Source organism: Nestor notabilis, unplaced genomic scaffold, assembly GCF_000696875.1.
Source record: "Nestor notabilis isolate BGI_N333 unplaced genomic scaffold, ASM69687v1 scaffold7310, whole genome shotgun sequence".
Lineage (NCBI taxonomy): Eukaryota > Metazoa > Chordata > Aves > Psittaciformes > Psittacidae > Nestor > Nestor notabilis.
This window is the reverse complement of record NW_009910634.1, coordinates 110,825-126,370: the sequence shown is the minus strand read 5'-3', so window position 1 is coordinate 126,370 and position 15,546 is coordinate 110,825. Positions and strand designations below refer to the sequence as shown.

At 36.8% G+C, this 15,546-nt stretch overlaps 1 protein-coding gene across 1 annotated transcript in view; it reads left to right on the top strand.

Annotated features, from left to right (window-relative positions):
- DOCK4 (dedicator of cytokinesis 4) overlaps window positions 1–15,546 on the top strand; it is a gene marked incomplete at its 5' end in the record, with an annotated part of 119,538 nt that overhangs the window by 21,063 nt on the left and 82,929 nt on the right. Inside the window, 2 exons of the mRNA XM_010011020.1 lie at window positions 13,729–13,853; window positions 15,288–15,450. Coding sequence (XP_010009322.1) covers window positions 13,729–13,853; window positions 15,288–15,450 — 288 coding nt within the window. The remainder of the gene's footprint in view (window positions 1–13,728; window positions 13,854–15,287; window positions 15,451–15,546) is intronic.

The following is a 15,546-nucleotide window of genomic DNA, read 5'->3' as shown; positions in this document are numbered from 1 at the left end:
CTTTCTCAGCTCAAAGGTATGCATACGTCAGCTGGGAAAATGGACAACTTTTATTCTATGTTTACTGACATGGAAGATATTTTTTCCTAAAGAGAAATAATCATCTCACTCTTGCAGTGAAGAGTTTCAAGGGCTAGCCAGAGCAGTATGCCCTGGACACTGAAATGCCTGCAGGAACCTAGCTTTTGCAATGCCTTTTTCTTTTAAAGCTCCCCTTTCATTTTGTTTCTCTTTTAGTGTCTTTTTTCAGAGATAAATTAGAGAACTTCATCTTTTGCCACAGGAAATGGTCATTAATTAGACCTTATTTTATATTTGTGTTGAAAGTGTGTTGCTATGGCTAATTAGCACTTAGTTTAGGGTTCTGAACCAGACTGTATTGAATTATTCATTAAGGAATACTTCATGCTGCTAAACTACAGTATCTCTTTTATAAATCACATATTTTAAGTCTCTCTCCTATTCTGGTTTATTTAAACTCTCTGTGACCTTCTTTTGTCATCATATCAATCCTTTTCTCTTTGGAGGTTTTGCCATTAAAAGTAACTAGGATCAGCATACATGCCAAACCAGAATTTTGTTGACAATAATAATGCATGATTTTATAGAGCAATGCTTTTTATGTCACTGGAGCTTGACAGGGTAAAGCCACAGAATGCTCTTTCCGGGACCTGTGGAATGTTTTAATGAACTCCAAGTTTTTTAGGAAATTAAGTAGATAGGTAGAAAAAAAACATATATGATTTTAAAAGGCTGTGAAATAAATAACTCACTTTATTTTAGCTGATATAAGTAGGACAGGCAGTGGAAGTATCATCCTGTGAGTCTAATCAAGATGCATTTTCTAGATTTAAGAAGGATTTAAGGGCAGACTCTATGCCACAACTAGTAAACTCCTTTCCATCATCCTAGTGTGGCAGTCTGCAGATGCACAAGCCAGTGGTCTTGGAAAGCTTTGTACAGCCTTGAAGGACAACTGTGCTGAATTTCTGTATTCTGAACTGTCCCTGAATTTCTTCATTCACCATTCCTGAAAGGACAGACAACCATATCATTACATAGTACATAAAATTCAGCATTTAATATTTATGAACATACTATACTTTTTAATCAGTACTGTAAGTTAGATGAATGTACATAATAGATGATGGAATGTGAAAGCCCTTTTGTATTTTTCTGTATGTAGTTTTACCAGCTGTTATAATGCTGATAACTATGGCTGAGCTAGTCAGTCCTGACTGCAAAGTTCTTGGCTTGTAATCCTTTACTCTGATTTTTTTGGTCCTCTTCTAATTCTGTGATACAATTTTTCAAATAACATAGCAAAAGACTCTACATGAAGCTACAGTATTCATTTCTGTAACAGAATTGTCATACTTTCAGATTTATCTAACAATACAAGTCATATTTTGTTTCTCAAAATTCTGTTTGGTTTCTTTTACAATTTCTGCTCATTCAGCAGATAGAATGAGCTGCCCAGGATGTTGCAGTGCTTCTAAGTTTCCTACACTAAGCTTTCGTATGCTTAATTTAGGAAACATAACTTAGGGTTTTTTACCATCACATCTGGTTGATTTGCATTTGTCAGCTTTTAACTTCATTAGATGTCCTTTAGCTGTCCAGTTAAATCTCATCAGAATCCTATTTTTGAAAGCTACTGAATATACTCATTACTTCTTCATCTGGATTATTAAAAGGTCTTCCATTCTTTTCATGTGCAAGCACACACTCTCCAGTCTTTCTTGCTTTCTATTTTCAGAAGCTTTTAAAATGAAACTAGAACAAGAATCTTTGTCTTTTTATACAAATGATCTCACAAAATGCTATTCTCATCATAACACGCATTTTCCAATTATGTCATTCTGACTGGAAGCATATTCCCTCTTTCAAAGCTTAGAATAAGAGTCTGGAGAGCAAAAATGTAAAGAAAGCTATGGAATCTGTTCTCTTCATCATGGTAAGTGTTTGAATCTGTCAGTGGGCTTGGACTTAGTAAAGAGCTGTTGATTCTAGGAAAAGAAATATATGTCTGCCACACTAGAGCATTTTTCTCCCACAAGCAGTGGTATGAACTTTTCCAGTCTTTATCCTGTATGGAGTACAAACAGCCTAAATCTAACACCTGCCAGTGTTTGCTGTTCTGATTTCCAAGAATCCAGATACATGTATTTTTCATTATTGAAAGTAATATTGCCTGGATATATTAGTTACACAAAATATGCTTAAGCAATACTGTGGAGTAAAGACACCCTGAATTTTGACCTTTCACAGAACTGTAGTATTCTATGGGCAATAGCCTCTGCTTTCCAAATCCCATTTTAATACTTTTTTAAAACTTTGATCCTGTCTGCCTGAGGAATTATCGTTTCCACAAGTCCCTGGTGAAAACAAAGATGACTACATACTTGGTAGGACAAGTGCTAAGAACTTCTAGGTTGTTTTTCTTCTTCTTCCCATCTCCTCTTTTTTGTTTTCTTTGTTCGTTAGGAATTGAAAGAAAAGAAGGAGAGAACTATGGAAAGGAAAGAAAAGGCAGAACTTAATTGGACTTCTCTTGATTTAAAGTCTCTTGAAATGGAGGATGGGGAAAAGGGTCTTCTTCAGTTTATAGTATTTGGAAGAGTAAGCTGGCTTTCTTTTGAGCATTGAATAAGTAGCATTGATGCTCGGGAAGTGGATACAAGGATAGTTATGGCTTGGAAGTCTTCCATTAACCAGGCAAGGAGCACTAGCAAACTAACATGAATGCTTTGGCTGTGTAAAAATACATGGTCCTTCAAAATTCTGTTGGATATACTTTCTTTATATTGTAGCTGTACAAAATCAAGAGATCAAAGTTTTCTGTTAATAGAACCTTGTCTTTTATTCCCCACTTGTTCAAAGCAACTTTTTTTACATTTTATTGATAAAAGAAAGGTGGGAAAAAAAATCTCGGAGCAATTGGGTGTTATGTGGTAGATCTACAATCCGTTTGAAAGTTGAAGGTATTACAGTTTGAGAATCCCTTATAAAAGGCATTTAATTTTCTTAATCAGCTGTTTTCTGATGTTTCTTAGGGCTTGTTGAGAATTTCTGTAATAAAGCTGAAAATGCAAATGTTCTGTTGAAAAGGGACAGAAGGGTAACTGAGGAAAGGAATCTGTTCCTTCATCTTTGCCTTTGATTTAAACGCCAAAGCTTACTTAATCCAACAGTAAAAAGGCAGTAGTGTTATGAAAGTTACCAGTGCTCCCAAAATTCTAACACACGCAAAGTTGTTTTAATGTTTGCCTTACATAAAAAAGAATACATGTAACAAATATGAAAACTAGCTAGCAATATATAAAAGAAATAATTTCAATAATGGGATTTCACTTCCTATAGTGATTAAATTCTTTGTGAAATGCAGTATGCCTGTGTCTTCCTGAGCTGATCTTCTTAAGGATGCCCTTCTCTCAGATAACATCCTTCTGTACTGTGATTTTCATGAATGATGCCAGATTGCTTATGTTGATTTTTTAATTGGTTTTTTTTTGGTTTGGTTTTTTTTTTAATTAAATCCAATTCTGGATCTTATGTAAGAAATCAGAATGGGAAGGCAAGAGACTGGGGTGGCTGACTAAAGACATGCTGGTCAAACTGAAGGGCAAGAAGGAAATGCAGAAACAGAGGAAGCAGAGACAGGTATACTGGCAAGAGTATAGGACTTTTGCCCGATTGTGTAGGGATGGTGTCAGGAAGGCCAAGACACAGCTGGAGCTGAACTTGGCAGGAGATGCGAAGAGTAATAGTAAGAGCTTCTATAGATGTGTCAGCTAAAGGTCAAGAATATGACTGGCAAACTGGTTAACATAACAATAGGCAAGGGGATGGCTGAGTACTCAACATCTTTGTCTCAGTCTTCACTGGCAACTGCTCTTGCCACACCCCTCAAGTGTTTGGACCTCAAGGCAGGGACTAGGGAAGCAAAGTGCCCCCCACTGTAAGAGATGATCAGGTTTGAGACCACCTGAGGAACGTGAACATACATAAATCTATAGGACCAGATGAAATGTATCCCAGAGTCCTGAAGGAATTGACTGATGTGGTTAGCAAACCACTCTCCATAATATTTGAAAAGTAATGGCAGTCAGGTGAAGTCCCCAGTGACCGGAAAAAAGGAAATATTGCACCCATTTTTTAAAAGCATAGAAAGGAGGGCCTGTCAGCCTCAAGCTCTGTGCCTGGGGAGATCATGGAAGCTATGCTAAAGCACAAGGTGGTGATTTGACGCAGCCAGCATTCCTTTACTAAGGCTAAGTCTTCCCTGAAAAACTAAGTGGCATTCTATGGTGCAGTGACCACATCAGTGGACAAGGGAAGAGCTATGGATGCCATCTGTCTGGACTTCTTTAAGGCCTTTAACACAGTCCCCTACATGGTCCTTCTCTCTAAATTGGAGGGAGATGAATTTGGTGGGTGGTCTATTCACTGGATAAGGAACTGGTTGGATGATTGCATCCAGAGAATAATGGTCAACAGCTGAATGTCAATGGCCAGATAGAGGTCAGTGCCAAGTGGGGCACTGATCCCCCAGGGGGTTTGTACTAGGACCAGTGCTGTTTAATATCTTCATCAATGACACAGACAGTGGGATTTAGTGCACCCTCAGCAGATTTGCAGATGACACCTAGCTGAGCGGTGTGGTTGACAAGCCTGAGGAAGATGAGGACACACTTTTTAATAGGGTGGTAGTGATAGGACAAGGTTTTAAAATAAAAGAGGAGAGATTTAGATTAGATACAAGGAAGAAATTCTTAACTGCGGGGGTGTTGAGACACTGCAACAGGTTGCCCAGAGAAACTGTGGATGCTTCATCCCTGGAAACATTCAAAGTCAGGTTGGACTGGGCTCTGAGCAACCTGATCTAGTGGAAGGTCTCCTTGCTCATTGCAGGGGGTTTGACTAGTTGACCTTTAAAGATCCCTTCCAACCCAAACCATTCTATGAATCATCGAAGTTCAACTGTCAGAAAGGCATAAGCAAGAGTTTAGTATTGCTCTAGTATCCCAGGACTTAATCTCTTACCCTCCTGCCCCCTAGGGCATATATTAATAAACATGTGTATTTGGATAGTTAAATTATTTACAACTTCCATGTTGTGACTACTGCAAATATGACCAGCTTGTAGTGTGACTTGTTGAAATTTAGGCTACATAGTGGTGGTCAGTGCTGCATCACCCAGACATAGGGCCACCTACTTTTGAATTGAGCTATTCTGTCTTGTTCCCTGTGTTTCTGTATAACTGTGTGTTCTTATTGCAGCTTCAGCTGTGCCAGTTCAAAGTTTACTGGGCTACAAATGGAGTGAAAGATTTTCTGCCCTTGTCTTTTATCTTCTAGTTTTTGCTTGTTATTGTTATTATATTAGTGTGGATAGTAAGATAATAGAACCTCCTAGCTGCTAAAAGCCTTAGCATGGATTGACTTGAAGGGTGGGAGGCAAGATGAACTATGGGTCCCTAGTCCTCTCCACAATTTAAAATCACTTTCTGCATGATTTTTTGAGGTCATCTCACTGGCAGTAGCTGCACAGGTCTTGTCCCATTCTACAAAGTATTCTAAGGACTTTTTCTCTGAAACATTTTTCATTCACAAGAGTTATATCCTGGATTTTGCCTGTGCTGCATCAAGAGATTTCCAGTCCCTACAGCTGAAATTGTTTTAAGAGATGTTCAAGTCATGTTTAGGGTATAAAACAAAGCAACTCGTTAGCTTGTATTTTACAGAGATGTAAATGAACAGGAGCTTTCTCTAAACAAAATATTGTTTTCTGCTCCTTTTCAATTCATGGTTCTAAAGGACCTATAATTCTGAGCAAAGCTTTCAAAAAAAAGGAGTTCCTAACAAAAGCTCCTAGTGAGTTCTGTGTAATTATTTTTAAATTAGTGGCTGCTGTCGGGACAGTTTAGATTTGCAAACTGAAAGCTATAACTATCTGAGATGCCATCTTGTTCAAATACAATCATGCTATGTTTTGTTATACTAAATAATCAAATTGGAATTTATTTGACTAGAAAGCTTTTTGAGGATAGCTGGCAAACTAAATGCTTTTCTTTGTAACAAAGACAGCTACCTTTGATCTTTGACAGCTATCTTCAGCTTGAAAACCTTGTTCTGTATTAATATACTACAAGAAATTCTACAGTTCAGATGTGTTTGGAATATGATGAAAGTCTTCTTATAATATCTGTGTTGCAATTGTAACTCAGTTTTCTCTGTATAAGTTTAAAAAACAGTTTTGTGATGAAGGATCATTACTTTGATGCTTAGGTTAGGTACAAATGTTGCTAGAAAAATAAAAGAATAAACAACATATATTCATACAAATACTCTCCTGATGCTTGTCCTGGTCTGACCTTCTTCTGTCTAGTGATTACCTGTATTGTTCCTGTCACCTGAGGGTCACTGGGAGCATTCAAGCCTCTGTGAGCTGGGGGCAGCTTGCATGTAGGTCCTGTAGCTGGGGTATACAATGTGAGCAGCAGTAGACTATGTCTTGTACACAGGTCCTCAGAAGTGATGATGCAGCATCCTACCTGTGAAAGAAAGGGAGCAAGCAGAGCCATCCGATAATGAAACTGCACGGTAGAGATGACAGGACGCCTCCTGTCATCTCCAACCTGCAAATTACTCATGCCTCTTTTCTCTTTACTGATTATTTAAAATGTGCGTTTGTAGTTGGCAGGTTCAGGAAGATGACCTCCATTAGCTAAGTGTGTCCTCCAGCAGTCTGTCTTGTGGCTGGTTTTCAACTTTAATTGACTTTTCCTCACACATTTTATAATTGCCTCTTTCATGTAACTGATGCTGATCAGGTCTCCGTGCTCTGCTCTTGCTCAGCTCTTGGACAATTCATTGCTAGCTGGATTGATGTGATGAAGCTTCTTTGGTTTCTTCTTAGGTCAGAAACCTTGAGCTGTAATGTGCCTGGTTAGCACCTACATCTGGGGCAAGAAGGGTTTGGAGTTTTCCCTCTCTAGGCCTACAAATTGTGCTTTCATGATTTGTTTGACAGGTCACAGCTGAAATGTATTGGCAAAACCATATGAAGAAGCAGGTTCATATGCTAGTGCTGTGCTTGTACACATTTTGGTTTAGCAACCCACACATCCCAATTCAGCACCTTTCACATTCAGTTAAATTCAGATACCAGAGTAAATATCCCTGCAGAACGTGCACAGGAAAGTTAAGGCTGTATAATCATCCATATCACTGCAGCTTTGTGTTTTTTTGTTAATTTCTGCAGAACTTCAATTTATTTCTATATAGCTTTAGACCTCACTTCATAGTAGAAGCTCTTGTAGGACTGCTTCAGTCTGTAGCTTTTAATATGTAAAAATCTGGTTTTGATTAGCCAAATAGGTGATAGTAGAGTACTAACTAGTGCCAAAGTGCTGTGGTTAATGAGTCACTCCTTTAATTAGGACAGAATATATTAATACCCTTTTTTAACACACTGCTTTATTTTCTGAAGTAAGAACAAACAGCTTCCTTAGATACGCTCTTTGATCCTCACAGTTCTTCCATTTTTCCAAGACACAGCTTATTATTCCCTACTCTCACAGGGCCCAGCACCAACTTTTTGTTTCTACTTTTTTGTTTGTCATCTCACATCCAATGTGCAATAACCTTCTGCCTTACTTATGGTTGATTGTAATGTATTAACCTCATTCTTATTGGGATAGTGGCTAGAAAGAAGCTTTGCCAAGGTAAGCAGCTTTCTAAGCAGTGAAATTTAGACAACACAGAAATGCAACACATGGCTTCTTTAATTTGCCTTTTTCCAGACTCTGTTGACTCAGCTCATAACCCACATGTCTAGAAGTATCCTTCACTTCTAAGGATGTCTAGGTGGTTCAGCTTCACCGAATATTTTTAATGATCTTAGTGTGTATTGTTCACCACTCTGTAGTCTTTTCTTCTTGTATGTCAGTCCTAGATAAAGCTGACTTACGGGGTTTGGCCCTATACTGGTTAATAGTGTTACTAACTGGATGTTGATACCCACATGTACATTGCACAGTCCAGAAGCCCTGGTGAATTCATAAAGCTGAAAGAAAACTGTCACAACAGGAGCTGGGGGATGGAAATGCTCCATAAGAATAGGGGAAAATGAGCTGCCCTTTCTTTTGAAAGAAATGCTTTCAGGTGATCTCAATCTTTGATACCACATAACTTCATTATAGATAGAGGTAGGTTTGTCAACTTAAAGTTGAACATCATTTTCAATGTTGTTTTCAGTTGCTTATTCCTGTACCAAACTTCATGCTGAAAATAACCATTGGATATTTTCAGTGAAACAAAGAAGGGGATGTTGTATTTATCAACATGGAAATAAGATAGAATAAGTATGTTGCTTTTTTCATTATGTTTAAAGTCTCATCGTGTCTGATTGAGATTCCATTTTATAGGCATGTTTTGAACCAGTAATTAGAATCTGATGTACTGTACTATTTAAGAGATACCTCTTGTTTCTGTGTAAATTCCTCATATTTGGTCAAGTATAAGACCGTGAAAATCTCAATACACATACCTAGGAAAGATCTGAGTCATGCAAATACTATGGAATCTGAAGATACCATTTGTACTCGCCAAAGCCTACCTCAGAACTTAGATGTTAGTAGGACTTTGCCTTTCAGTGCTACTTATGGCTGTAACTGTCCCTCTTAGTGAAAAGAATATGATTTAATCTGTCAGTATTACCTGTCTGATATACTGGTTAAGGCAAAGAGCCCACAGAAAAAGGGTGCATGTTCTTGTAATCAAATGTGTAATTACAGTTGCCATAAATTAAAAAGATCAGTTAAATGAATATAGATAAATTCAACAATTTTCTGATGTTTAAATACGTTGTAGAGGAAGTTGGAATTGTTTTTATTGGAACAGGCACCACAAAAAGTGTCCTAACTTAGTCTTACACAGACAATCTAAATTTTTTGAGAGAGAATTTCTATTAAGGATGATTGAAGCAATGGCGGTTCTACACTGATGAAATAAAAGGGATTAAGTTATCTCCAGAGCAATATATTCAGATGGAAATAATTTTTAAAATTTTGATCCAAATATATTTTTTTAAGTTTTTGTTTTAATTTTCTTTCTTTTTTCCCTTCCAGTGTGAAATTTACTTTCCAAATCCATTTTCCTTTTTTACTGTTAGCTATTTTCTGATAAGGCTTTGTGCTTGACTTTTACAACCTCATTGACTTCCTGATTTTATGAGATTTTACTTACAATATGTTCATACAAATATTGTGCTAAAGATTTGTCAGGAGCATGGTTTTAAGTTCTTAACATTCCAGTACACATATCTGTCCTGTGAACAAGCAGGGTACTCAACAAAATGATTCCACACTAGCTGTATAATGTGCACAGTTTATTAAACAAGCACACTAAAGTGTATAAGCACACTAAAGCAAACAAGCACACCAATGCGGATAAGGTATATATATATGTATAGGTATAGCACAGAGGAAAATTAGCAAATCATTGCTCTGTAGAGAGAACAGAGATTAAGAAGAAACACATCACCATTTACCACCTAATCATCATCCAGGCCCACACTTCAAGGTGGGAAACCATATTGCAGCCAATGCCAGGGGTCTGGAATTGGGAAAATTCCTAGGCAGTGCATCCACCCATAGGTGGGGCTTTGGATTTGGTTACAAGAGGGTCCTGTTTTTATACCCTTAGAAAAACAACCAGCTTTATGTCAGATCTGTAATTGTGTACTCTTGGGGTCATGCAATTTCTCTTGTTATCACTGTTGTCCATGCCGAGAATATTGGCCAGGTACCCCGGTGTGGCCAAGAATGAAGATCATAGACACCTGCACCCTTACGTTTTCCTTGCTTTTTCCGACAAATAGTCACGGTGAACGAATACATACATGTTATAGAATGCACTTTAACAAAACCATACTCTGTTATGTCTCTCAGTCATGAGCAGGAATCCATTGTAGTACCTGAACCGTGCAAGTTCAGTATAGTTGATTTACTTATATTTTGGTCGGAAGTAGTGATCTTTTCTAAACCAAAAGTGAAATATGTGTGCGTACAAATCCAGACAGAAGACCAGCTTTAAACTAAAATCTACTATAAAAAGACTATAAAATGTCAGATATGCCACACTGAGGAAAGGAAGCTGCTGTAATATCTGCGTGGTGCAGGCTACCCTTGATATATAGCCCATAGTTTACATTCTTTTTGATTAATTTTCCAGTCTATTTCTGTTCTCTCCCTTCTGCTTTTCTACTCATTTCCATATGAAACATTGTTATTCTTCATATAGCATGAGAGGCTCAATCTTCTCTTGGATTTAATTTGCCTTGCATAATAATGGAGAAAATGTGGCATTATCTTTCAATAATGTGACCAACATGTCTTAATTTTCTCTGCAACGTTGAAAATGGAGTAGAGATTCCTGAATGGATGTAGATTAGGTCAAAATTTATCTGAGCTATCCTCTTATGACAAATGATTACAAACTCTGCCAAAGTTCTGAACGAGGAGAACAGGACAATATTTGTGACAGTACGTCCTCCTCCCATGTTTTTTTTTTTTTTCCCTGTGATTTCTTTTGTCAACTAAATGGGTGAAAGTCAATGGGGCTGGATTTTTTAAAAACCCTTAAAATGCAGACACCATTTTCAAAAGCCTGCTTAACTTCTGTGAAGCTCTGATTACTTCTTTTAGAAATGCTTTCTTATTTTTGCATAGAATCACAGAAGGGCTTGGGTTGGAAGATACCTTTAAAGATATTTTTGATCTTTAAAAATCATTATCCCTGCCCCCACCATGGGTTGGGACATCTTTCACTATATCAGGTAGCTCAAATCCATGTCCAACCTGGCCTTCGACACTTGCAACGATAGGACATCCACAACTTCTCTGAGCATCCTGTTCCACTGTTATTTCATTTGCATTTAAATCCTGTACAGATTAATCTTTTTAAAAATGAAAAACTTGGTTTTCACTCAGTTTTACCTGGGGTAGGTCATGAAATTTGTGGTGGACATCGTTATTTAGTTATGTTTCTGTGAAGACCCCATGGAAAATTGAAATAATTCCTTGCCGATAAATGTAAATAATGACAGAATGTAGCACAAATACACATAGAAATAAGTTAATCTTTAAAGAGAAAATGCGGCAATTACAAGTTGTTGGCTAAATCAGTTATATAACCAAGCTTCTCTTTTTGATTACTCTGTGTTGTCTTTTTTTTTTTAATGCAAAACTCTTGCAAGTGACTGACTGCCAGCACTAACTAGACCCAATCCTTGTATAAGTGTATGCTAAGCAAGGGCCTAATATATTGCATGATCTTTGGTAACTATATTGTACTAGTTTCTAAAACATTTGTAATGAAATATTACTGCAATGTGGAAATAATCAGAATCTAGTAGTTTTAAGGATAATTGAAGGGTGATGAGTAAATACAAGAACTGATTCAGACCAAAGGCCTATCTAGTTGAGTTTTGTAAAGAGACACCTAAGGAAGACTTAAGAACTGTGCATGCATATATGCATGTATGGTAATTATACCTGATATTATTCCAGCCTCCAGCTATTTTCAACTCCGGGGATTTCCTGAGCTGCTTCTGATCCTGTTTCATATCCTTTAGTGGATCTTCCTTCCACAACTTCTACATTCTTCCCTTGAACATTTCTCACATTCACAACATCCTTTGGAAAGGTTTTGTGTTTGGATTTTGGTTTGAGGTTGCTTTTGTGGGGTTTTTTGTTGGTTTTGTTTGGGTTTTTTTTAGAAGTCTTGCAGTCCATTACCTGAATAACCACCACCTTTCCACCTTTTGCTCATTTTGAACCTGGTTCCTATCAAGAACCAGAGATTGATTCAGTGATTGCACACACTTATTAGTAATTCAGTTCTTTCATTCTTGACTTCACACAAAACTCTGAAGTGAATACCATCTTGTCCTGGTATGTGTTTGTGCTCATTTTGTCTAGCTGTATTCTAGCCTCAGTCCATAGTTGTTTCAGAAGGTAAATAATAACAATAGCACGTTTCCTCCCACTTCCTCCCCCTTCCCCCCTATTTTGTGGCCATGGTTCTTGAGGACTTGATAGTATGGCAGTTTTCTCTTTTACTTTTTTCCCCCCCAAACTTGTCAATGGTTTAGATTGTGCTTTGGAGGAATCATTTAATCATTTTTCATACAGTAATGATATTACAAAAATGTTAGAAGACTTGGCAAAGTCATTGTTTCTGGTACTTCAAAATCACTAGCGGGTGACTATGCAGTGAAATAAATAAATGTAAGAAATGTGAAACATAAGAGTATCCTGGAAAGTTCAAGCAGGTCAAATTCTTCTTTCACATCAAAAGAAACCTGGAAATTAAAGATGAACTGATTATTTATTAGTTAAATATCTTTTAATTAATTTTACTCACAGTACAAGTACCCATCTTATGTTTGACTTCTAAGTGATACTCCTATAAATACACAAAACTGTCACACTTGCACTCTTTTTACCAGTGATCAGCTTTATTGAAAGAGGATATTCCCATTATGCTAAAATTGCATTGAACTAGATAAAAGCATATGTTCTCAATTTCTTTTTCTACCAAATCTAGGTATTAGGATTTTAGAAGATGCTTCTAATTATGACAGTTTTTCCTTCAATTTTCTATTTCACAAGGAAAATCCAGTTGTTTCCAAGTAGTTCTGGTAATATTTGTCCAGAGCTAGATTAGTTTATATTTGTTAGAAAAAGAAATATCATTATCAGACAGAACAAAGGCTTCCCTATCATGCCAGTCCAGTCAGCACCAGTACTGCTTCTCCTCTGTCCCGTCCCCACTGCAACTCCCAACCAATCTTTTTTCCTGTCCTCAACTATAAACTTTATGATTTGTGTCAAGTGAAACTAAAATAAAATTACCATTGATCTCTTCTAAAAGTTCTGGTTATGGTCTTGACAGAATACGTAGCATGTTCCTGGATGAACGTGCAAAGAATTTCAATTTAAATATGCTAGCAGTATTTAGTAACTTGTACATTCTCTATAGGACTTATGTAATGCCTGTATTGGATTTGTAGTTTGAGTGTGTTGATGAAGGTTTTAATTTCTCAGAGGCCTTTCCAACATGCTAAAAATATGCAAACATTTTTGCTAGTAAACTTTGGAACACCCTGTTACTGTAAAATATGTTGGGGTCTTTTAGATCAGAAAGACAAATTTGAATGCTAGCAGTCTGGGAAGCATGCCCTTCTAGTGGAAAGAATACCAACCTCTTGTTTTTTGCTTTTTCAAATAATACCCTTTCTTTTCAGATTCAGTGTAAAAAAGTTGTAATCAGTTTTTCAAGGAGACATCAAACAGAGAAATATAATGAATACAAATGAAAAAGAGCACATTAATAATGCCTTAGATTAAAAGAGGCGTTAGGTGAGGTGAAGCTAGAAACCAGCTTTGGTACAGCCACAGATACCACTGTAAAGACCAAAAATAGCTAACAGATGAGTAAAAGCCCTAGAATTTGTTTAATATGGCTTTGTTGTTGGCTTTCTTGGTTTATGAAAACCATTGTTATTATTTAAAATCCAAAAATACTGATAAATGGTGGGTATGATACTGTCCCTTGTTTGGAAGAGAAGATGAAAGTCTACTAAAATACTAAAAGCAAAAATTAAGCAAGTTGAACTGACTTCTGTACACTTTGTGTTTGGTTTGGATTTTTTTATAGGTGAAATGAGGAATGATTTATATATCACTGTAGAAAGAGGAGAGTTTGAGAAAGGAGGGAAAAGCGTGGCCAGAAATGTGGAAGTGACAATGCATGTCGTGGACAGCAGTGGTCAAATTTTAAAGGTATCTTTGTTGTATGTTTTTCCTTGATGTAGTCCATTGATACACTTTTTCAGATGTAAATCATCTTCTGTGGTATTGTTTGAAGAATACAGAGCTGCGTTGAAGAAGTCATGTTTATCTTTTGCTCTCTTTAGATATTCAAATTATTTCCACTTTGCTTAAAACTTTTATAAAATGCGTGTTTGTTTTATTTCTGTGATTCAAATGAACACCTGTAATTGCCAGCAAAATAACTAATGATTCCTTTGGTGAATTTCTTATTTCATAATAATTTTTCTTAATAGGAATACATTTCCTCATGATACACAGAACATGTTGATCATTTTCAATTTATTTTTTGATTTTAATAAATCAGAGATCCTTGATGCAAAAACCACCACCATGTATCAATAAAAGAATAAATGAATGTTCCTTCTTTGCTCCAGGTTTGATTTCATGCTGCTTGTGATAGCTTACAAACAAGCACTCTTTCATATTTCAACTCTTTCTCAGATTTTTTTCTGTACCAAATGATTTCTGTTCACCTTCCACCTTTTCCATACATGTTTAATATCTTTTTTTCCCCCCTTTTATCTGAAAGTACATTTTCACATTTTCTGCAAGATTTTGAGGGCTGTGGAGTGACAAAATAAAGGCTGACACAAATAGTCTAGTTCAAATTGCGTGTATATGTGAAGTTAAATTGTGTGTATACATGTACGGCATGCAATGTATGTATGTTTTTGTATATATACATAAATATACATAAGTGTGTGTATATATATTTCTTTTATGTATACATTTACATTGAAAAAAAAAAATACTGAGGTGATGTCTTATAATTGCTGAGGAGAAAAGCTACAACTTTCCCGCAGAGAATTAATAGGTATCACCAAGTCAGCACTTAGACAAATCCATTTGCCTATTGTGCTACTGTGCTATGGAGAGATCATAATGGGTGTTCCAAAGGCAACCAACACTTTGATTCTTTCAAATCAGGGAGTCCAGATTCTTTATTGTTTCATGCTGGGACATATCACTGATTACAGCAGGGTTACAGGCTTATTTCAGATGACTACAGACCTTGAGACTGGGCTATTCTTGTCTTAGTTACATTCTTGTTTGTTGCTTGGGCGTAACACTGGATAGACCATGCTATGTCATGAGACTCCACGTCACATTTGTTGCTTAAGCTATCCTGATTACCCAGTTCCCCCTAGGTAACACTTTGATTCTCATCAGTGTGGATGATTCTTGCCATTTTTTCTAATCAGTAAATGCTAACAAACTGCTACTATGTTTATGGGCTTAAAGATACTGAGTATTGTACTACATGTGGCATTTATGATATGAATGTAAATATTAACTGGTTTTCCTTGGAAGAGAGTCCTTGATGACACCTTACAATTGAACTATTCTATCTTTAAATCTTTAATCATATTTTTTCTTCATTAGGATTTTATCTCATTCGGCTCTGGAGAGCCACCAGCGAGTGAGTACCATTCCTTTGTGCTTTATCATAACAATGGTCCCAGATGGGCTGAGCTGCTGAAACTTCCTATTCCTGTGGATAAATTCAGAGGAGCACATATCCGCTGTGAATTCCGGCACTGTTCCAGTAAGTGCTGTTCATGACTTTTGCTAGTCGTCTCTGTTACAGCTGCAGTTAGCACATGAATTTCCATAATACCTCAAGAAAAAGACAGCTGCATGA